Here is a 23,558-nt window from a genome sequence, read left to right as displayed (position 1 = left end):
GTGCAGGATGTGATGCTTGTTAGGTAGATACCGAGTTATGCCACTGATGCATTTAGCTTAGTATTGTCTACATTGACTGACAGTGGTTCTCCAATCTGAGATGGGTCTTTATGCAGCACTGCCTGGACACACCAGGGACTGAACCTGGGACCTACTGCATGCTTTACCACAGAGCTACTATCCTAGGTCTTACTGGTGGACTCAGAACTTGGACTCCAGTATTGACTTGCTTGTTGGATTAAAAGCTTTATGCTAAATTTCACTACAGCACCCAAATAGAAGTTGGGTTACTGGTTTGAAGACAAGGTAGCACAGTAGAGCTCTAGCTTTAAGCTAAAGTGTTGACCAAATGATTGACACCCCCCAAATCACTTTTTGAAGAGCAGGGCAGGTATTTTGGATTAGCTGTAGTTGCTGAACAGTCTTCAAGGGGAACACATTGCAGCAATCCTGCCTTGAATAACTGGATAACTGGCAAGGCTATCTCTTTCCTGGGGAAGGGGGTGGACACAGTGTATTATGCTCAGTTTTAGAAGGTCATTCCTGCCACTCAGGTTGTTTGAGTTTCAAGGGATAACGGCAAATCAAATAGCATTCCCAGGCTGCATACCAAAGTCTTTAGCGATTTTAGGTTTTATGATATGTCTTGTCGTCTACAGGTTCTTATCACAGGCTTTTCCATTGTGCTTGTGTGTGTATTTTGGTTTGCAAATGTGCTTGTTTTTCCCCAGTGCTCCTGAAAAAGGTTGTTTTCAACCAAAATGTCGTAATCCTTTTTAGTTTTTCATGATAACTATTTTTTTAATAGTAACAACTAGTACCATTTTACTGCCCTGCCCTTTTCTTTGCTTCCATTTCTTATTTCGAACTTGCAAAACGGGGACAAAAAACCCCCCTTGGTGTGAAGAGGGGCTGCAGCCCTTTAAATTGGGTATGCTTGGATTTAAGCATATTGAGTATATATATTTAAATCTCAGTATCTTTGGAGCATGTGATTTGTGCATTTGCAGGCAAGAGCTCACTTGCCTCCCCCTCTGCTCTAAATTGAATTTCTTTCCTTAGAGTGCAACCCTACTCATGCCCACGTGAAGGTAAATCCTGTTGTTGTCAGTGGGACTTACTCTCTAGTAAGTGTGTGTAGCTCTCCTTCCTAATTGTGTGTTTAATCAGGTTTATTTCATCCCTATCAGGTTGACTCTAGTGATCTCTTTTCCCCACCACCAAATTTTCCAACCTAACATTTTCTTCTTTTTCCTAAGCAATGAATGTATTGACAAGCTAAGCTAATGTGAGGGACCTTATTTCTTTCTCTCTCCTATTTTGCAGGCAACTGCAATGTCCGTGGACTGTCTTGGGCAGCATGCAGTGCTTTCTGGGTGAGTGCCAACACCCTTGGGATAGAATTCCAGTTAGCCCTGGCAGCTGCTTGAAGGTGGACGTGGAGGGAAGATGGACACATCTTCTTGGGTTGATGTTCTTCCTCTTCCTAGTGCTTCACATTCTCAGTGGGGCAGAAGAGAAGAGATTAATAGCATAAGTTCAAGTGCCAATAGCATAAAAGACCCCTCCTGGATCTGACTCTAGGATCTGTTCAGTCTAATGTCCTGTTTTCATGACTGGCCATTCAAAAGCCTCTTTTGGGAAACAAAGCATGAAGGCAACCCCCACCCCACCCCACTGATTGCTGTCAGGATGTCCTATTTAGAAGCACACTGTCTCTCAAGGTGGAAGCTCCATTTAGTTGTTGTGGGCTAATAGCCTTTGATAAGACCTAACCTCCTTGAATTTGTACATACCAGCCTTTCCCAGTCTAGCCCCTTCCAAAGGATTTGGGCTACAGTTCCCATCAGCCCCAGCATCAATACTCCCATGATAGCTTGGGACTATGAGAGCTGTAGTCTGAAACTTCGAGGTGGGGGAGGTGGTTGTAAACTTTAAAAAAATCAGTCTGTTACTAACGTTTTCTGCACCTTGTAACATTGAATTCCATATGTCAATTATATGTTGTATGAAGAAAGACTTTGTTCATGCTGAGTCTATGCCATATTTTCCCTCTCAGCAGATTTTTTTTAATGAGATGCAATTCATTTTGGCAAAGTCTTAAAAAAACATACTGAGGCACAGGTCACTGCTCAGATCCAAAATCATGAGGTCTTGACTTCTGAGTCTTACGCTTTGCCTCTCCCCACACTGTTTTTTTTCCATGTTGCTGATGTTTGAAGCCTTGTTCAGTCTTATCCCTAATCCCATCTTGCATGTATTCAGCTCTGTTCAGTGACCTTCAGCTTCTGCTGATTTGATTATCTGATGTCCTCCTGCTTGTGTGTTTGCCAAAGTCTAACCTTCATGCTTCTTTTCATCCTTGTATGCTGTTTCTTTCCCTAATGCCCTATGCAGACATTAGTTCTCTACATGTAGATGTGGATTGATTGCACTTGCACCAACCCTGTCCCTCCTGCCCCCTCCATGCCAGGTCAGGGCATCAAAAAAATTGAAATTAGCATGGGGACAAACAAAAGGATTCCTTTACTCCAGCGTGGCTGCCATTTATTTCATACACAGCTCAACAAGATACCAACATAAATCCTCCAACAGCATAGAATCCCCTTACACCCACCCACACCCACACACCCCTCATTTCAATCAATTGAATGCAACCAGCCATGCCCTGGGCTCCCCAATCTCTCCCACTACCAACGAAAATTAATAAACAAATAGATGCAGAACCTATCCACATGACAGTGACACAAAAACCATGCACATACACTATGCAAAAGAAGAAAAAAGCATTACCCCCTTCTTTCTCCCACCTCTCTCTCCCCACCTCTTTCCCCACCCCCCCACCCCCCACCCCAATCCTCACAATGCCTATGATAGCATTATCTCACACCAAATGTAGATAGGACTCCATGAACTGAAAACGTAGTCACTATATGTACCTTTGCTATCCATGAAAATCTTTCAATAAAAACAGTAAGGAAAAAAGAAAAAATGAACTAAGAGTGTACTGGCAGAGTATCTGAACAAAGTTGGTGCAGCTTTGCACCCAGCCGTTCCCCAGGTTGTTTCTAAGTCTCTGGACATTTACTTTGCATGGGGGTTCATGCCTGTTCCTTCTTCCCTTCCCAGAGTGATATTTCGTAACTCTCATTTTATATTTTGATGTGACAACATTATCCTTGTGGTAAATATTCTATTCAAATGTGCCTGCCCCTGATAGAATGCAGTGCTTATCATCTGGACACAAGCTTATTTTCAGTGAATATACCATAGGTGGTGAATGCCAGCTTTTGCCACGTGACAGCGCGTTCAAATTAATTTTTTATTAGGTAAAGGCTGGCGTGATAGAATCATCTTGTGGTCAAAAATCTGTGATTGATTTCAGCCTCTCAAGCCAGGCAAGCATCTAAATTGTGACCTAGTTCTTGCAATCCACAGACGAGGCAGTAAATCTGTTTCAGGATGACTGGTATGAGTTCATCTAACTGGAAGGCTGCTTCTTCCATACAGGGTTTTTTGTTTCTCCAAAAGCCCCATGCATAGAATTGGTTGGGATCATTTGCCTTGACTTACTCGTTTGCATGGAAAGAGCATTCAGTCATGTCAGCTCCACCTGTAGTCTGAAGTGATACACACCAGACACATGTTTACACTCCCTTCCGTTCTTTGCAGAAACTAGGCCGACATCCTGACTGAGAAAGGAATGTTGGACATAGTTGTCTCCATATCATATTCTGTGATATTTTTAAGCCTCTTGGGAGGCATTCCTTGGTGGTGGATCTAGCTGCCCTCCCTGTCAGTCTCTCACTGGCGCAATGTCACACACTGTGTAGGACTTTGTTTTTAAGCCGTCTGACCGTGTAGCCTTACATTGCTGTCAGCCAGCGCCTCCGTCAGTCCCTTGGAGGAACCAGGCCAGCCACAAGCCTGGTGTCCAACTAAGGCAGTTTGCATTAGCCTGGCCTGGAATATGTCATATAGGATTTTGCTGTTGTGAAGTTCTGCAGCAGCAAAGTTAGTGTCCTCTTGTTCACGGCTGTCTTTAATTTGCATCTCTTTCACTTTAACGTTTCATGATTTATGTCGCAGAGCCAGTGTAGGGTTGTGGTAGGAGTGCTGAGCAAGGAGGTCCAGATTCAAATCTTTGGTCATGGCTGTGAAGCTTAACAAGAGATGCTGCATGGTTCTCGCTCAACCTCATGAACCTTACAGAGGTTCCCAATACTCTGGTGTGACTGAATAGCAGAATCCCATCAAGCTTAGCTTGTTTACCAGGGGCTGGGGTCATTGGGAAGAAAGTTTATCTCCAGCCTCAGAACCATCCTTGAATTAAGTGGCTGACACCCATTGCTTTCAGGTAAAGTCTGAGCTGTTCATGGGAGCAAAATCTGCCCTCCACTCATGATGGAGTGTAGCTTAGCCCATTTTGACCAGCATTGATAAATATCCACCCCCACCAAGCAGTTTCAGAAACAAGATGGAGTTTGTAGGTGGTCGACTGTGCTCTATTCTTCTGGTGCTTTGGAAATCATAGGTGCAGCTATTCACAGGCTGGTTCCAGTGTGATGCTGCTGATGTCTTCTTTGTGTGTGTCTATCTCTTGCAGGCGCCGCTTCCTCTACATTGTTAACTTAGATTCACCTTCTGATGGCCACCGCAAGATCTCGCGCCAGAGCAAGTGGGACATAGGAGCTGTGCAGTGGAACCCGCATGACAGTCACTCACACTACTTTGCTGCATCGGTATGCTCCATGCTGGCCCTGATCCTGTGATTACATTTCCTCCCAACTGGATCCCAGGAGTGCAACAAATCTGTCCAACTAGCTTGTGGGAACAGGGCTATGCTAGTGTTCAGAGTCCCACCTTTCCGTACGTGGACCCTAAACGGAAATAACAATAGCAAGAATCATGTTTATTCCACACACCCCTTTACTCTGCAATCAACCTGTAATAATCAGCCCCTTTCAGTTCTTGGGACAGACTGCTTGAATTCCACAGAACTTATTGGAAGCTTGCCCACATCTGGCCCTTTTCAGTGTTACACATAAAAACACATATTCAGCTCTCTTCTAGCCACCTCACTCCAAGCATTTTAAACATTTGGTGAGGGAAATGTAACATTGGACATGATCCCAAGTCGTGTGTGTGTGGCCAGGACATCTTCATTCATGGACAGGGATTGGAGGCAGCACAGTTAATGGCTCTATATTGCCCCTTTTATCCTGTCAATCAGGGTGCTTCAAGGGTTTGCAGTGGAGTAGTTGCATTGGGTGTTCTTACAAATGCTAACTTTTCTTGGTTGTGTGAAAAGTTAAACATGTTTTCTGGTGGGAAAGGGTACTCCTCTTTCCCAAAATGGTCATCTAGAAGATTTGCAGTCATAAGAACATAAGAAAAGAATAAGCCTCAGAAGGGAAACAAACCATAAGTCCAGTTTTGAGCAGGAAATGAGTAGAGCAAAAGCTTTTCAGCAGTTCACATGCTGCTTGTTCATATTAAACTGTAGGTTTTTTTTTAAAACGATGGTTTCATGTGATGTGTGAACCAAAGCACAATTTGTTTATGTTAAACTTTATTTGATGATCAAGACAACTAACAAACTTCAGAATCAGTAAAGCATTCTGAGGATCAAAACGAACCAGCAAGCCATTAAAAACAGGTGAGGTGGTGTAAATAAAGGAGAACTTAAAGCAGCCAAATCAATTCTCGTAAGTTGTCTTGCATCATTTAGGAAAAATTAAATGGGTGGTGCATTGATGCATCTCTGTGGGGATTTCATTTCAGACTCTTGGGGGTGGTGTGGCTGGGAGGGAGGGAGGAAGAGCTGTTGTAGCAAAGATGCTGGCTAGCTAGTTTCTCTTGTTGACATGCTCCAGAGCAGGGCCTTTCCTGCTGATTTTAAACGGTGGTGGAGTGTTCCAATACTAGGGAGCACTTTTGTAGCTACATAGCACTCTGCTGCCCGTGTTGTGGCTTCTCATGTCTTCTGTTTAATTTCAGAGCAACCAACGAGTTGACCTGTATAAATGGAAAGATGGTAATGGGGAAGTTGGCACTTCCTTGCAAGGGCACACACGTGTGATCAGGTACGGCCCTGGGGAGCCCTAGCGCACTCCATTGTCATGCGGGCCAGTGAGCCTTGCACACTGGCTCATGGTGTTGGGAATTTCAGTCCTGATGTGATGAGCTTGATGCTTGGACCCCCCCCCCCTTTCCCCCTCTGAAGGCCCCCTTTTGGCCCTCCCTGCTTGGAGTCCATGAAGTGCATCAGTCACTGCTGCAGTAACTTTGGGCTCATAGAATCAGAGTTGAAAAGGACCCTGACGATTATCTAGTCCAACCCCCTGCAGTGCTGGACTATGGAGCTGTCCCTTATTGGGATCAAACTTGCAACCTTGGCGTTATCAGCACCACAGTCTAACCAACTGTCTGCGGACATGTCCAGATATTCCAGCTTAGTAAATCCTGAGTTTGTCTGGACATATTTTCAACATTCATGCAGTGAATTAGAGGGAGAAGAAGATTAAGCATCCCCCTCTCTTCCTGATTAAATGATGGTCTCAGCAGCAACAGGGTGTTTTTCCTCTGGTGGGCTGGAACTCCCCTAGTCCCCAGAGCTGTGCTTTTCAAACTTTCTACCTCTTTGCATGCCAGTTTGTTTTCTGTGAAACTGCTTTGCATTATGGAGGATTCAGAAGAATATTCCAGGACACAAATTCTGTTGGGAGCTGGGGTAGCCTAAGGGCTAAGGGACTGGGCTACAGGTCCTGAAGTCTCCATTTTGAATCTCACCTCTGCCGTGAGCTCAATAGGTGACCTTAGGCAAACAGCACTCTCGGTCACAGCCTCCCTGTTTGAAATATGGCTGATAATAATACTGATGTGCCTTGCAGGGTGTTAACGTATAGGAAGCATCATGCAGATGTTAAGCAATATTGCTCTTTCTGTGGCTGTGTTATAGGGAGATCTCAGTAGTAGTGGGCTAGCTGTTTTTCAGGAACACTGTTTTCCATCATGGATCTTGTTTCTGTAGAACCTTCTGCTCCAGGGCTGTGGTAGGGAACATCTTTAAGCTCACGGGCAATCTTGTGGGATGAGGTGGACACAATCCAATGGTGGATGGAACCAGGGGTAAAAGTGGGTGGATCAGCAGATGTGACTCCTGCCTTTTGTACAATGTGCTACATTCCAGCCACACAAAAGTGAGTTTTACACCCACCCACACCCACACATCCACAAACTCCTTTCCATCCTCCAGGAGGTATTATATTTCATGATCACATTTTAGCCAAACCAAAGCACTCTGGGGAAGGTCCTGGGAGCTTCCTTTGGCCCATGGGTTGGAGGTTCCCTACCTATGCCCTAGAGAAATACAGTGGCCAGTAAAATGAGCAAAGGGCATGTAGCTAAAGCTCCCTCTGTCTCTGGAAAAGCTGGTCTTTGGAGCTGTGAAACTTGGCCAGTGGGCTATTGTGTTAAGAAGGCAATGAACGAGAGAGTTACTAATGACCATGCAGAGTCTGGTGTTTGCAGCTGTCCAAGATAGATCCCTCTTGCTGATGCTCACCCCCCCCTTCCCTTTTTTGCAACTTTTCTAGTGATTTGGACTGGGCAGTTTTTGAGCCAGACCTGCTGGTTACCAGTTCGGTTGACACATACATCTACATCTGGGATATCAAGTAAGTGCAGAGCCACATCGGGGAAGATACTGCTGGTCTTTACGGGAGCAAATTCCCGTGTGGCACTTTGGACTGCTGCCACTGAAGCAGGATAGTTTGGAAGGGTGAAGCTGTCCCTAGTAATATCCTCTTGGTGAATGGGTTTTGCTCTTTCATATTTGGGATCATGAAGGAGCACTCCCCAGTCAAGTGATCTAGAAACCCCAGAAGCCTGTAAGGCCCCTGTGCATTCTGCACTTTGTCTCACTAGCATAGTTACCCCCCCCCCCCATTGTGCAGAAGCTACCATGCAGCTGAGCTTCAGTTGTGGGAGCTGGGGGTGGCTGAATGATTTGCTATCCGTCTAGGTCAGTCATTTTCAAATTCATTGCCGTGAGAAATGTTCAGCTAATAATAATAATAATTATTATTATTTTTATTTATTTATTTATACATCGCCCTCCCTTTTTCTATTATAAAACATAATAGAAAAAAAGAAAAAAGGGGGGGAACCCAGTTAATTAAACTGTTAATGAAAGCTCAGAGTCCTCAACTGCAGAGAAGATTGCCTGCTCTGTCTCTGCATAGTTTCCTGGCCTGGCCCTCTTCTGTCCAGCTTTATCTGGAGGCAAGTAATGCTGTTGCCTCTCTGTATCACCTGTTACTGGTCAAAATGAGTGAAGTTTGTTACCCTCAAAATGCAAAACTTACTGAGTGTAAGAACTCTGTGTCTTCAGTTTTAAGTTGGAGAAGCAAAAATTGAGAGGCACTAACCTGAATAGAGAGAGAACAGTATGTATGCTTATGCTGGTATTGTTGTATTTCAGGGACACTCGGAAGCCTACTGTCTCACTTTCTGCCGTCGGTAAGTACCAGTTGGTTAGGTGGAATTTGAAATATTGGCATAATATTTCACTCAGTAGTTGGTGTTAAGTGCCCTGCAAAGAAGAGGTCTTGGCACTGGTTTCCAGTAGCCCACAAGGTGTCCAACCTGTGGCATGCCTGCCACTATTGGAGCAGGCAGTAGCAGATCTGGCAATGGTATTAAGCAGCCTTCCTCAACCTGGCACCCTCCAGATGTCATGCCCTACAACTCCCATCAGCCCCAACTAGCATGGTTGTGGCGGGTGGGAGTAGTAGCCCTAAGTATGTGGAGAGCACCAGCTTGGGAGAGGCTAGCATAAAGTGTCAACTTCTGCCTTACTCAGACTTTATTTCAGCAGCATAATTTAGGACAGGGCAGGGGAGACATTTTGTTGGTGTTCTTGCTAAGGCATTGTGATCTAGAGCTTCTTGGCAATCTGCTGCAAATCACCAAGGAGTCTTCCAGTAGAGCCCAATCTACCTTTTGCCTATACCTGCGATAACCTATTTTTCAAATTTGACCCATGCCCCACTTGCCCAGACAGTTGCCTGCTGCATCAGTAGGCTGCAGATGAGCTGGCTTGGTTCTTGACTGGTGCCCTGGGCTGGCCTTCTTGGGTGGCTGTGCTGCACCCTGCAGCATTCTGTACTACGCCTCTGATGACCACTCCATTTTTGAAAGCTCTTGCCCTATTTGTTGTCAATTATTTGTGCCCAGCAAGATATAATACCCAGGCTGGGCTTGACTTGACATCTCACTTGCATTTGCTGTGTCGTCGTCATACCCACCTGACCGTACAACCTATTGGCATGTTGGTGTTCTTTTAAATTGTGTGTGTGCTCTGTTCCTTCTGCAGCTGGTGCCTCCCAGGTAAAATGGAATAAGAAGAATGCCCACTGCTTGGCAACCAGCCATGACGGGGATGTGCGCATTTGGGACAGGCGGGTGAGTCACTGTTGCCCCTCTAAGGGAGATGGTTGTGGTCATCTCTTGTGCAAGCTTTCAAATGAAATCTCTTCTTGCAGAAACCCGGCACTGCGGTGGAGTACTTGGCTGCTCATCTCTCTAAAATCCATGGCCTGGACTGGCACCCAGACAATGAGAACATATTGGCTACGTCCAGCCAGGACAACTCTGTCAGGGTAGGTGGGCGGGTGGGGCTGGGTTTTGAGGGCCCTTAAGCCCAGTTCTGACATGGCGCTTACCTTTCAAACTGGCTGAAATGTGAACTTCACCAGCCAGGCAGGTGGAGAGTTCCAGTTGTGCTGGTCCCTGCCAGTCTTCACAGCCATTGGGGGCCACTGGGAAATGAATGGAGGGTATGTGTGGGCACCAACCCATTTTGAGGGAAGAGGTGTCCTGGTGAATAAGCAACCAGTCTTTTCCATGACTACTTTCCCATACTCCTTGCTGCATGTCACAGTTTGTGACACTGCCACAGGCTAAAAAACCATTGCAGTCTTTGGGCATCTTTGCATTTTGTTTTGCAAAAGCTGGATCTGCCTGTTTTTGTGTGTGTTCTTATATTTGTGAAGTTCCATCCATGTGCAGTGACCCTGTGCGGTAGCTTAGGCTGAGAGGTCAAAATGAGCTTCATGGCTGGCTGGGAACTTGAACCTTGGTCTCCCAGCTTGCAACCCAACATTCTTAACCACTGCAACATACTGGCATAACATAACCTTTCTCCTAATGCAGGGGTGACTCACCTGAGGCCCTCCAAGTGTAGTTGGTTTCCAGCTCCCATCAGCCCCAGCCTAATGTGGCCAACAGGGGTGATGAGAGGCGAAGTCAGGCCACATTTGCAGGGCCAGGCATTCCCCATCCCTGCTTGAAAGCATCATAGCTTAAGGCAGTTTATAGGACTTTATGGGTCATTGCTTTCATTTTTTAATTATACCTGGTAGCTTTCAGAGAGGTGGTGTACTGAGTGCACTACTCTTACTTAGCTGTGTCTTTGGCCCAGTTCTAGCAAGAGGAGGGCAGCAGCATTTTGTTTCCAGACTGTTTTCAAGGATAGCCCTCCGCAGAACATATTTACCGGTACATTAATGGTGGTGACAAGGGCTTTTTCCTCTGAGGAGGGCCCCAGCTGTCTATTCTTGTGTTGATTAAAAAGCATTTCCAGCTTCAGGTGCCTTCTGGGTTTCTGGCGACCAGAACCAGGAAAACCCCAAGATGTTACAGCTGTGTTTTCTGTAGCCAGGAGGCTTCTTTCAGATATGCACATGTCTTACTACTGCTAGAAAGTCCTGCCAATAGAAAGGATGACCTCTGCTCCCCTTTCTCAGTGTGATTGACAGGGGAGTGATGGGTGAGGTTTGTGGGCAAGCCAGGGGTGGTTTGTACCTTCAAATGATACATGGAGCCCAGGTACTAAAAAATCCTTTATGAATACCCCAGTCCTTCAGTGGGATGTTATTCCAAATAGCATATGTACACTTACTGAAAGCCAGAAGTCCTTGCCACTCTGGCCATGTTGTAGTGCTCTTGTTGTGCTGTGATCTCCCAGGTGTGTGTATGTTGCTGCTGGTAAGCATCCTCTTCCTCCTCCTCCTGAACTGGCTTGTTATCTCTTTCGTTGAAGTTTTGGGATTACCGACAACCCCGAAAATACCTCAACATCCTGGCATGTCAGGTTCCTGTCTGGAAAGCCAGATACACGGTAAGGACAGAGCCAACTTGAGAAAGCTGGTAAGGCAAATGTTCAAAGAGAAAAGGCATATTTATCTGTTGTCAGGTGATGGACATATGTATCTCAGCAGGGATGTCTTAAAAGAGGCTTTCTTCCTTTTCTCCCTTGCAGTGGGAATGACTCTTCTAAGTTTGCAAACTTAATCTAAGGTGTTTGTGTATCTCCTTCATACAAATATATCCCAAGCAAAAAAACAACCCTCCAACACTCCTAGGTTCACATGTTTACAACTAAGATGATGTAAGACCCTCTTCTTCTCTGCCTCATGGGTGGAGTAGGAAGTAGCAGAGGTGGCAGAGAGAAGAACAGTAATGAAGAGCATGGAACAACTTGAGACTGCAGCCTGCTTCACTCTCCACCCAAGAGCCATAAGGAATAAAGCTTGTGAAAATCACTGAGGTTTGATACATTGGCACTGTTAATTAGCACAAGAGCTGGGCACACACCCAGGGGTGTTCTGCTAACTGTCAGGTATTTCGGATGTGATCACTCACACATTACAAAGATGCATGTGTATTGCCATGTTGTAACTTGTTTTGGTGGTGAAAGGGCAACTGAGAAACATTTCAGAGTTTATGAACCTCCAACCTTCCTCTGTGACTTCTTTTAGCCTTTCAGCAATGGACTGGTGACAGTGATGGTGCCCCAGCTGCGGAGAGAGAACAGCCTCCTCCTCTGGAATGTCTTTGACCTGAACACGCCAGTCCACACCTTTGTGGGGCACGATGATGTTGTGCTAGAATTCCAGTGGCGGAAGCAGAAGGAAGGTGTGTGACAGATGCGTCCTTCTCATAGTGGCCTCAGTGTGCCTGCTGGCTGTCTGGCCCACAAAGCACAGAGGTGGCTTTGCAGCTTAAAGCCCGTTCTGGCTCTTTTCAGGCAGTGTGTTTTCAATTGCATTGTGTCTTCTCTGACTTCCCTCTCTGTGTCATGTCTTTCTGTTCTTCAACTAGTTCATTTAAAATTAAATTGCAGTAAACCATAAGAGATCCCCCCCCATCAGTCTGCAACTGTATTTGCCGGGGTGTGTGTGTGGAAATCTGTGATAGCCAAAAGAAATTGAGAACTTTGGTCTAACTATGCAGCACAAAATGCCATGCATGACACAAGCAGGGAAAGGATCTTGGGCACTTGTGGCACAAATATTGGGTTTAAGCTGACACAGACTTCAACTTACCCATTCCTTTTATATCAAAGGGACATGGGCTGGTTTGAGCTCTTTGTATGTGATTTTTATTGAGTTTCGAAACAGGTGAAACCAAAAGAGTACATACAGAAGTGGGTCTACAAGCAAAACCCAACATTGCCAGACATCATACAAAGATAATTCTAAATTCACCCTTCTCCCTCTCCCCCACCCTTGATAGAGCAAAAGTACAAAAATGTGCACCAAGCATTTAGAATGATTAAGTCCACCTCAAAAACAAACATCTCAAGCAGAGCACAGAGATATGCCTTCAAAATACCAGACCATCTCAAAAGAGCCAGAGTTTAAACTCTTTAATCTGAAATGCCTTTCAGGATCCAAGGACTACCAGCTGGTCACCTGGTCTCGAGATCAGACACTTCGGATGTGGCGAGTTGATTGCCAGCTGCAACGGGTAAGTGACAGGTGGAATAGTCTTTCCTTTTTGTTTTGCTCAAAGTTGCAGATGTCGGAAACCAGAAAACATCTATTTGCCAGCTAAATTGTCAGGTACCTCCTGTACCTGTTGTCCTGGGTCCATCTCCTGTTGTGGGGTTTGCTTTCTGTGCTTCTGTATCAAACCTCTTTCCTGTTCCTGACTTTATGGTGGTTTCAGCAGAATAAATCAAGCAAGTGGAACCCACCTTGAGAGTATCTGGATCAACCCTTTGCACTGGCAAAATCTCTTAATTCTGATAGAAGTTCATCACCTGCTTAAACATCAGCATGGAAGGACCATTACACTAGTGTCCTTGGTCAACGTCTTCATCCCACTGCTCTTAGAGTCAGGAAGCATTCCCTCAAGCTGCCTCACCAAAACCTGGGCCTTTTCTCCTTCCCTTTGGGGCCCTGGTCAAGAGCTGCCTGCCTTCTTTTGGTGGTGGGGGTTCAGCAGTTGTGAAACACATAACTGTGTCCTTGTATCTCCTTTCCTCTAAGCCAGCATTCCTCAAAGTGCAGTGTAAGCTCCCCTTGCCCCCAACAGGAAGGGGGCATGCAAGGTGTGCCAGCAGGGAAGCTGTACAGTTTTGTCCACCTTTACAGATGATAAACCTATAAGCAAGCAAGGCTCAGGGTTTCCCAAAGTGTGGGTGGTGATCCCTTTGGGATGGTTGCAAGGAAGCAATAATGCAGGTGAGGTTTCTCTTGTGAGAATCTTGAAATGCTGCCAGGAGAGGGAGCATATTGGAGCTTGCGGGGAAAAGCTGGTGTGGAGGTTATATGAACCGGGGCGAGGGTTATGTGGGAGCTTGGAACAAGCAGCGTGAAGCCAGTGAGGTCTCTAGACAGGGATGGCGCAGAAATCCTAGCCAACTTGGAACTGGGGTGGGCATGTTTTCCAGTTGCTCCATGTTTGCATCCATGGCCTGCTCTGTTTCTGCTTTGCTGCATTTGCTGCTTCTTGTTCCAGCTGTGCTCCAATGACCTCCTGGAAGGGGTGGAGGAGCTCATCGATGGGATTTCTCTCCTGCCAGAGCCAGACAAGGCCCTGCCTTCCCAAGAGACTGAGCCCCAGCAAAATGCCAACCATGGAGAAGAGGAAGGTGAGGCGAGGGGGTGCCTGGGTGGTTCGTGGAGCTGGCAGACTCGCTCTGAGGATGGCTCCCTCAACCATGTCCCATTCCCTCCCAGTATTACTATTATTAATTCATAAATTGAATTTAAAAACAAAAATGGAAGCAATAGCATTCTAAAACAGTTAAGACACTCCAAAAACAATTACAATTAAGAACATCTAAAAGTAGTTAGTTAAAAGCATTCTTGCATCCAGTGATCTCAAGGTTGCTAGGAACAGTGGTCTTCAGCCATGCTTTCTAATTCCTCCTGAAAATTAATAATGTTGGAGACAGGTGCACCTAGCTAGGGAAGGCACTCCACAGCTGGCGAGCCATTGCTGAAAAGGCCCTGTCGCAGGGTCAACCCTGCTAACCCTGGCTCTATCTCTCAGTAGCTGCCTTGCCCTCCACCCTGACAGCCACAGTGGGCACCAGCCACCACCACGGATTCAAAGGCAGTATGTCTACAGAGAAAATTACCAGCAACAGATCTGTGCTGAACAAGCAGAGATGGTACATAAGTTGCTGAAAGCAATTAAGCCATTGGTCTTCAGTGGATGCTACACATTCTCTGGTTGGGGGGGGGGGCGGAAAGGGGCACTTGTTAGTGAACAGAGTCTTCAGTGGGTGTTTGAATAGCATAAAAGGGAGCAGGCGAATGGGTGGGAGTTGCACATGTGAGGCTCCACAACATCAGGAAGGGCTTTGTCCTGAGTTACAAAGACTTGCCTACAGGAGTTGCTCACTCTTTGCAGATGGCAACTGAGTTGCATATCTGGACTTAGACCCTAGAAGAGGGCTTGGCAATGGTAGCCCTTGACTCATTTTAGGCAGGTGGCAAAGAGGAGAAGAGGTGGCAGAAAGTGTGAGAGGGGGATGGACAGAGGGGGTGGTAGAAAAAGGGAAAGGGGTCTAGCTCCACCCTTTCCCACTTTTTACCAACTGCTGGTGTTATGTAGACCCTGACAGAATGCTGCTATCAGGAGGAAAAGTTCTCAAAGAGTCCATCAGACTTCTCTGAAGGAATAATCCTCCTGTCTGCCCCTGTCCAATTCCACTCTAATTCTCTCCTGATCACTCCCAAATGCCTGGCACTTTCAGCTTGTTGCCCCACCTCTCTCCACTTTCTCTGACTGTGGATGGGAGGAGGAGGGCACAGATCCTCAGCACTGCCTTCTCTCCCTGACAGCCTTGAAAGAAGACTCCCAGAAAAGTCTCCTGGTGGGGAAAAAGCTGGACCAGCTGGGGCTGCCTCAAACCTTGCAGCAGGAATTCTCTCTGATCAACGTGCAGATCCGAAACGTCAACATGGAGGTAGGTGAGGGAGGAGCCATGTCCTCCTGTTGGGTGTGCTGTTGCTTGAGAGGGTAGAATTCACAATACTCTGCTGGGTGGGGATCGTTTGCCCTCTTCTGGCAGGCTGTCTTTCTTGGGCCATGACTCTCTCCTTGACAGGCCAAGGGAATGGTTTGCAGAGACTTCCCTGGCAGGGTTGCATCCATGATGCCCTCACTTTCTGGAGTATCGCTTAAGCAGAAAGCAGGGGAGGGGGGAGAGAATGTGGAAGCAGCCAGCCCAAATACTGAGTTGCATCCAGTGTTTTTACTTAGAATAGACCCATTGATATTAATGGTCATGACTCATTGAGGCCCCCTGAGTTTAGTGAGTCTGCCTAGAGTAGATCTGTAACATTGTTTTCAGACATCCTCACTTTGAGCCCCATCTGCTTTTAGACTGCTCTGGTGGTGAGTTTGCTTGTTTCATTATAAAATACAGTTCATTTATTTCTCCAAAATTGCTTTAAGCAGTATACAAAATCTGTTTTTGAAGTCTAAGGAAGAAGATACATTTGTTAAAACAAAGATTGAGCCTTCAGGCAAGAACTTCACTTAAATTATTTGCTAAGTACGTACTTTAAGCGTAGCAACAACAATAGCAGCAGTTTACAAACAAAAATAAATGTAACTTGGAAACTTCTATGATAATAACAGTAGTGATGATCAAGAGAGGCTGGTTTATTAGGGTGAATAGGGCATTGCCCCACCAAGCTCGGTCTCCCACAGCCAGTCAGGCCCCCAGCCAACTTCTTTCTTACAACTGGTCTAGATGATAGCACTGGCTGTCAACTTCCTCCTTAGTCTCTGTGTTGACCTTACAGAACTCAGCAGAAAGGAGGATGGGGACAATTCCAGAACCACTTGGCTCAGCCCACCATTTGCTCTAGTCTCCTACTGTTGGTCTCCCTGCCTTCCACCAATAGAATCCAGTTCCAATGGGTACCAGCCACCACTGAGGATGATGATTATTGCAGGGTCCAGGTTGAGTCTGGTCCTTGCGGACCTCCACTGTTCCTTGAAGTAGGTCAGTGCAATTGGATCCACTAACAAAATATTCTCCTAACATCTCCTCTGTTCCTTCATTGGCTTTGGCAGATGGATGCTGTAAATCGTAGCTGCACCGTCTCCGTGCACTGCAGCAACCACAGGGTCAAGATGCTGGTGATGTTCCCTGCTCAGTATCCCAACAATGCTGCCCCCTCCTTCCAGTTTGTCAATCAGACTACCATCCCCTCTACCATGAAGGCCAAGCTGCTGAAGGTGGGTCTGCAATCGAGCAATTCTGGCAGGTGGGGTGGCAGAAGGCTGTGGAGGTCCGGGAACAGGGAGGGTCTCCGCATTGGCTGCCTACCCATGAATTCTGTCCCAAGGAACCCTCAGCCTTGATCATTGTTTGAGTGTGTGGAGAAGCTGTGTGTGTTTGTGTGTGTGTGTGTGTTCATGACCCAAACCATTCACATAGTATGCGGGGGTCTCTTGCAGATCCTGAAGGACACTTCAATGCAGAAGGTGAAACGGAATCAGTGCTGCCTGGAGCCCTGTCTGCGCCAGTTGGTCTCCTGTCTGGAGTCTGTTGTGGTAGGAAATGGCTTTCAGCGCCAACCTGTCCTCTCATTTTGCCCTAGGTTCCTTGACCTTTGTTTGGAAAAAACCTCCTAGTACCCCTTTTTTCTTTACAAATCCAGAGTGGTTTACAGCAGATTTAAAAACTTGTCCATAGTAGCTTTCCATGCTTTCAGTTTTTAGCATTGTATTGCTAAAGCAGAAGCATAGAAACCACATTGGGCAGAGGTGCCAAAATTTGCCTATCTGCAGGGAGGGTTTCTGATTCTCAAGCTGGCTGGCCCTTGTCACTGGCATGTGGGTTGCTGCCGAGGCTGGGTAGCAGGTTTCTCATCTTATGAATGTTCTGATTCCTGGTTTGCAAAACATTTTGTGCCACTGACAGGAAATGTTCCTCAAACCCAAAGGGGGCATATTCCACTGCCCTCTTCTCCTTTCTGTAAACCAGACACCAGTCATGCAAGTTGCATGCTCTGCGGCAGACTGAGGACTGGGCTACCAGGAACAGCACTTCTGTGCACCTCTGCTGTGGGATTTGGAAGTGCTTTGAAATCCCCATCTAGAAGTGCCCTTAAGCCTTGAGAACTAAGCCCTGGTTGGCCACAAAGTGTTCTTCTTTGGCCTTGTTCTTCTACCACTGTGGCAAATGTTTTCTGATTCAGGAAGAGAGCCTCCTTACGGACCACAATAAAAAATGGCAACAACAAATGATGTATCTGGGTTCATTCTGCTGCCTTTCAGTCCTAAGAGACACCTCTCCATTGGCTCTATGCTTTTTCCTTTTAAAAGCAGAAAGCTGGCTAGCGTTGAGTTTCTGTGTGTGGTGACAAGACACTCAATTCCCACATGAGTAGCGTGATTGCAGGCCAGGGGGAATAGCAGCCCTGCTGTACCTTGCAGTTAAAAATACACAACGATAAGGGTCCTTAGATAACAGTGCATGCAAGACAAAAAGACCCAAAATATGAAAATGGTACTGTTTAGAACTCTTAAGAACATGTATATGAAACAGTGATACATAATGTTGCAGTTAAACAACAGGATAGTATAACATAAATATATATATGAACTCAACACCGGCTGAAAGTCTGTTTTGTCTAATTGGTTGTTTTCAATTCTGCCTGATAAATCTACTATCCTTAGGTAGAGTAGTAATGCTACTCCCATGTGCCTTCGCTTTAAACATGGCAAACTGGGAAAGTTTAAAAGGGGACCTGGCTGACCCTGCAGGCCTGCACAGTAATGTAGGAAAGTGCCTGATCCCAGCTCATACTGTGTCCATCCACCCCCATTTTGCTTCCTGTGATTGGCAGCAGCCCTCTGGAGCGTCAGACAGAAAGAGCTTTCTGGGATAGCTTTAACTGGGGTTGCCAGAGATAGAACCTGGGACTGCTTGCCTGCAACGCATGCGCTCTACCTTAGAGCTATGCCCCCTCCCTGACATATTGGCATGTTGTTGTTTCAGTACGAAAGCCCAGTTGTCAACATGATGGGCTCCATGCATGCAACTCTTAATCTGTTTTCTGTTCCAGAACCAGGAGGACAGCTCCTCCAGCAACCCCTATGCACTCCCAAACTCCGTCACGCCGCCCTTGCCAACATTCCCCAGGGTCTCGAATGCTTACGGCTCCTATCAGGATTCCAACATCCCATTTCCACGCACCTCTGGAGCCAGGTTTTGTGGGGCAGGTTGGTAGACTCTTAAGCATGTGAAGCTAGAGAAGGGCAGGGAAATGGTCAGGGCTCCCAGCTCGGATCTTATCAGAGCTTTCCACCAAGAGGAGAAGGGTGTGAGTGAGTGTGGCAAGGGTACATCACTGTGCCCTCACCCCCTTTTCCTTTGCCTGCGCAGCAAGCTGTTGCTACAGTGCTGTCGCTGCAGCATCAGAAAACCTGGCCTCAAAATGAGGGAGCCAATTTACGCGGTTTGCGGACAACCCTACAAACAAATTGACATGATTCTGGGCATCTAGAAATCTTTGTCTTAAAATCTTAGTTTCCAGGAGTGGAATAGAATTGGCAGCTTTGGAAAAAAATAAATAAATACTTTGAGTGCATATTCTAGGTTTCCAGTTACAGGATTAGGTTCCCTTTCCTCCAGTTTATTTACTAAACTATGTATATAGCAAGGGAGCAAATTTCTATGTATTTTTTAAAAAAAGAAAACCTGTTTGAGACAGAATAAGATTTATGATTTTGTCAGGGAGTAGGGAAGGCTTGGGTGCTACACTGGCCAAAGGAGTTGCATCCTACCAAACACCAATTTTAAGCCCTTAACAAATTTGCTCCATAGATTTGCTGAGTAAAACCTGCATTCTTATAAAACAGTTCTTTCTTGAAAAGATAAGCAGAAAATGGGTAGAATTGCCTAATCTTTAGCAAAGTCAGCTTAAGAAACTAACCCTGAACAAAGCCCAAATTAGAGCAATGGTATTCAGACTTCTGTGCTCAGGGAGCAAATTCCCCACCCATTTGTCAGCTGTGGGCAGGAAGTCTTGACAGCATTCTAGACTAGAGTGCAACCTCCCCCTACCCCCCACCTTTGATTTCTGGGCAGTTGTGGGAGCATGACAATGCTTGGCTTGCTATGTGTCCCTAGGCTAAATATGAGCCATGCGTTTGACATCTAGTATAGAAGTTGCAGGTTGGACAGATATGCCTTTACTTGAACTGTGTGATTGATTCTGTCTGCAAGATATGGGGGAAAGGAAAAGTGCAGCAAGGGGTCAAAGCCCCTGGCCATTGGAGATCTTGGCTGGCCTTGACCCCAGGCTTTGCAGTACTGCATTGTGTGCTTGGCCAGAATAGACACAGCCCTGATTAAAGCTGCCTTCCTGTGGGAAGACACTTAAATAACCATCCTTTCTAACTATAGAAGTGGCACCGACTTTTACTTTGGAAGCTATGTTCTTCAGTGCAGGATCTCTCATCTTCACAGGGTACTTGGTGTACTTCACGCGTCCCATGACGATGCACCGCGCAGTCTCCCCTACAGAACCAACCCCCCGGTAAGTACGTGGGTAGCTGCAGGAAATGACTGTTGTGGAAGCCATCTCAGCAGCAAGAGGTGTGCTCATGGGAATGCCCAGGCTCCTCTTCCTCTTCTCTGAATGAGGGAGGTGGAGTTTCAGTTTTGGCTATTGGAATGACCCATGACTCAGTAGAAACACATAAGCTTTGCCCATAGAAGGTCCCAGGTTCATGCCTTGGGCTCTCGGGTACCAGGGCCAGGAAGAATTTGTGCCTGAGACTTTAGGAAAGCATTATCGCCGAGAGTAGACTGTAGTGTGCTAGATAGAACAGGGGTCACCGACATGGTGCCCACAGGTACACATGCACCATCGGAGGCCTTCCCAGGTGTCCACAGGGTCCCCTCCATTGCTGAGAATTTAGTCTTGAAACATCCTATTGTATAGCATAGGTTGTGGTGTGTGTCATGCTCCCGTGATACTTTCTCAGGTTTCCAGATGTGCCCACGGGCCCTGAACCTTTGGCAAGCTCTGGGATAGACCAACGGCCTGACTCAGTTTATGACAGTTTCCTATGCTTCTGCTGTGCCCTTTGCCTCAGTCCCTGCTTCCTGTGATGCTGCATGGGACTGACTGTTAGCTCAGCTTTCAGGAATGTGTATCTTGTCTTCAGATCCCTGTCGGCCCTCTCAGCCTACCATAGTGGCCTCATCACTCCCATGAAGATCCGTACAGAGACCCCTGGCAACCTGCGCTTGTACGGTGGGAGCCCTACACGCAACGAGAAGGAGCAGGTCTCCATCAGTTCCTTCTACTATAAGGAGAGGGTAAGTGTATGGTCTGTGGAGCTTCCTCACTGCCTCATTTCCAGCCATTTATGCTTGTTGGAGATCACTCCCCTTAACAGCACTCTTGCAGGGTGGAGGGCAGGATTTGCCTGTCCTGTAATAGAAGCCCAAGGAGACACCTTGGATGAGCTGTTCTGCTGGCTCTCTCTTGATTCTTCCTTTCTTAGCATTATGCCTTCACTTACTGGAAAAGGCCAGCTATCTGCAATTAGGGACTTGTCCAGCTGCTAGGTTTTTTATGCATCTGAGTGGTCCTTGGGTGGACCTTGCAAGAATTCTATAGGGGTGCCTGACAGCTCTGTGGATTTCTGTGTGCAAGCAACTGACTGTGTGGCACAAGAGGGCAGGCTTTTTACACTTGGGTCACACTGGGGTCCATCAGGGAGCATGGAAATCTGCCAACCTGGGTTGCAAAGGCTACGATATTGCCTCCTGGTCCCCGCTTACTTGAGAGCTGGGCTTGTTGACTGGCTCATGCTGAGCACCTCCACTTGCCAGAGATAATTGGTTAGGTGTCCCAGGGCAGACTTACCACATCTAGTTCCTGCCCACTTTGGAAGAGCTTGAATGGCCCTTATTTAATGAAACCCCATAGGACACAGCTGTGACTACCTTCTTGGCAGTCTTGGAGTCCCCCCAAGCCATCATATACTGTACGGTGGCCTAAAATGACGATCTTGAGAGTGAGCTAAAAAAAACCTTAACTGAGCTGATGCACTTAGAATCAGGGCTTTGGGGCTCTTTGAGCTGGTCGCACTAGGCTCAACTTTCCCAGTGCTATCAGCAGTTAGCAGCTTCACAAAACCTGATGAGACCCTCTCCACAGCGTGGCATGTGCCACTTTGAGCTACCCAGGTTCCCTGAAGGCTGAGTTTGCAGGGGTCTCATTTTGGAAGGAGTCTTTTGACCTTGAAGCTTTATCTAGTCCTGCCTATTTTGGGGCCTTTCGGGGATTGGAATGCACAGGGACTGGGAGGCCCAACTGACAGGGTGGTTTTAAAGTGATGAAATAAAACAGAGTTGCACAGGGCTTTTCCCTGTTGGAAATTCCTGTGCTCTTGGGTCAGTAATTGAGTATTTAATCTGAATCATGGGAAACATATTGTAGGGAAGCAGTGTGTGAAATGCCAGCACCCCAAAAGCTATCCATGCTGCCTGGATAGGTTGAGGGATTGGCACAGGTTGACGGCTCTTCACATCTAGATGCCTTGCATTTGCTGCGCACTGATGAGGGGGTCATCTGAGCTCCCTTTCTTAGCAGCTAATTATTTCCTAGGAATTTGTGTGGGTTAAATTAGCCACAGGGGAAAAGAGATAAGGAAAGGGAAACAACCACCTGAGGGGTGTAGCCAGCAGGACCTTCCTGCCTGTGTATTTGACTGCTCTGTGTCTTATAGGACTCAGAGGACTCAAGGCCTCTGACCTCAGTGTCCCTGTCAGCAGCGCTAGTTGCATGAGACACTTCCCTTTACGCAGTGAAGGAAGAACAGGGGTGGGGAACCTGTGCCCCTCCAGCTGTGGTTGGACTTCTGCTCCCATCTCCCTTGACCATTAGCCATGCTGGCTTGGATTAATGGGAGAGTTGGGAGTCCAGTAACATCTGGAGTGCTACAGGTTTCCCTATCCCTGGAACAGAGGATTGATATGAGGACCAGCAAGGATTCGTATGACATCTTAGGGAAACTTGCTTCTGTTGTGTTTTTTGTGGGAAGTGGTCATGAGTATGTTTTGTCTGTAGAGGGCCACAGGTTCAGCCCCTGCAATGGCAGATTGCAGGCTTTTGTCTGCAACTTGGGAGAGGTCTGGCTCTCAGAGTAGATAGCACTGTGTCACTCCTCTAGAGGGCAGACCTTTCCATCTTTCCTGTGCTGAATCAGAATAAGAAGGCCCTTAGCTGCCCTGGAATAGCACATCTCTGACTGGTCCACAGCTGGCCTCTGCCCTTGGTGCAGCACGGGGCCCCTTGGCTCATGAGTTTCTCAGCTCTGTGTTCTTTTCTTCCTCTTCTCCTTCTCTCAACGGTTCACCTTCTTCCCTCCTTCCCCTCCTGGGCGTAACATTCTCATGCACAGATGTCGCCTTGCTCTGCCAGACGGCGTTGGTCCATACAAGCAATTAACGACTTCCCGGTACTGTTTGCTGTGTTACTGCTGCCCTTGACTAACTGTCCGCTCCCCATGGGCCCAAGAATAACCTGCCACCTGCCTGGTTTTGTGTAACCCTGACTGTAGCTGGGGAGGACAACTGACTTGGGTGGGTGGAGGAATCAGGGCAGTGGGAGGGAAGGCATCCTGTGCTTATGTGAGGTGGTACTTCAGAGTCGGTTGTGGTTTCTAGGACAACCAGAATGATTGTATAGCTTTAATGCTTGGTGCTAATTGGAGCAAGATAATACTCTACCTTGGTCAGACCCCACCTGGAGTCCCATAACCAATTCTGGGCACCACAGTTTAAGAAGGATATTGACAAGCTGGAGTTTCTGTAGAGGAGGACAAGCAAATTGATAAAGGGCCTGGAAACCAGGCCTTATGAGGAGTGGTTGAGGGAGTTATGGATATTTAGCCTGTTGAAGAGAAGATTGAGAGGTGATATTATAGCCATCTTCAAATATCTGAAGGGCTGTCACATGGAGAATGGAGTGAGCTTGTTTTCTGCTGCTTCAGAGGGGAGGACCTGAACCAGTGGATTCAAATTTCAAGGAAGTAGATTCTGTCTCAACATAAAGAAGAACTTTCTGAGAGTAAGAGCTGTTTGACAGTGGAATGGATTACCTCAGAAAGTCATGAACTGTCCTCCATTGGAAGTTTTTTAACAGAGGGATGGACATCTCTCAGGGATTCTTTAGTTGTGATTCGTGCATTGGATTGGAGTAGCCTATGAATAG

The 23,558-nt window shown here is 46.7% G+C and overlaps 1 protein-coding gene across 5 annotated transcripts in view; it reads left to right on the top strand.

Annotated features, from left to right (window-relative positions):
- Nucleotides 1-23,558, top strand: part of WDR59 (WD repeat domain 59) — a 47,579-nt gene that overhangs the window by 6,074 nt on the left and 17,947 nt on the right. For 2 of the 5 annotated variants that reach the window (XR_013393671.1, XM_028739323.2), the window contains exons 2-18: nt 1,327-1,376; nt 4,607-4,742; nt 6,001-6,086; nt 7,599-7,679; nt 8,486-8,523; nt 9,380-9,468; nt 9,549-9,665; nt 11,108-11,185; nt 11,826-11,982; nt 12,737-12,816; nt 13,813-13,945; nt 15,147-15,271; nt 16,390-16,554; nt 16,777-16,872; nt 18,390-18,546; nt 19,796-19,865; nt 20,500-20,653. Coding sequence is in view for 4 of the 5 variants with exons in the window: in XM_028739323.2 (XP_028595156.2) it covers nt 1,327-1,376; nt 4,607-4,742; nt 6,001-6,086; nt 7,599-7,679; nt 8,486-8,523; nt 9,380-9,468; nt 9,549-9,665; nt 11,108-11,185; nt 11,826-11,982; nt 12,737-12,816; nt 13,813-13,945; nt 15,147-15,271; nt 16,390-16,554; nt 16,777-16,872; nt 18,390-18,546; nt 19,796-19,865; nt 20,500-20,653 (1,812 nt within the window). In the remaining variant the exon portion in view is untranslated. Of the gene's footprint in view, nt 1-1,326; nt 1,377-4,606; nt 4,743-6,000; nt 6,087-7,598; nt 7,680-8,485; nt 8,524-9,379; nt 9,469-9,548; nt 9,666-11,107; nt 11,186-11,825; nt 11,983-12,736; nt 12,817-13,812; nt 13,946-15,146; nt 15,272-16,389; nt 16,555-16,776; nt 16,873-18,389; nt 18,547-19,795; nt 19,866-20,499; nt 20,654-23,558 lie in introns of those variants that run through there. The other 3 variants (XM_028739324.2, XM_077931811.1, XM_077931812.1) reach the window with 3 other exon arrangements.

This window comes from Podarcis muralis, chromosome 7, assembly GCF_964188315.1.
Source record: "Podarcis muralis chromosome 7, rPodMur119.hap1.1, whole genome shotgun sequence".
Lineage (NCBI taxonomy): Eukaryota > Metazoa > Chordata > Lepidosauria > Squamata > Lacertidae > Podarcis > Podarcis muralis.
The sequence above is the reverse complement of the archived record's forward strand: the minus strand, read 5'-3'. Positions and strand labels throughout refer to the sequence as shown.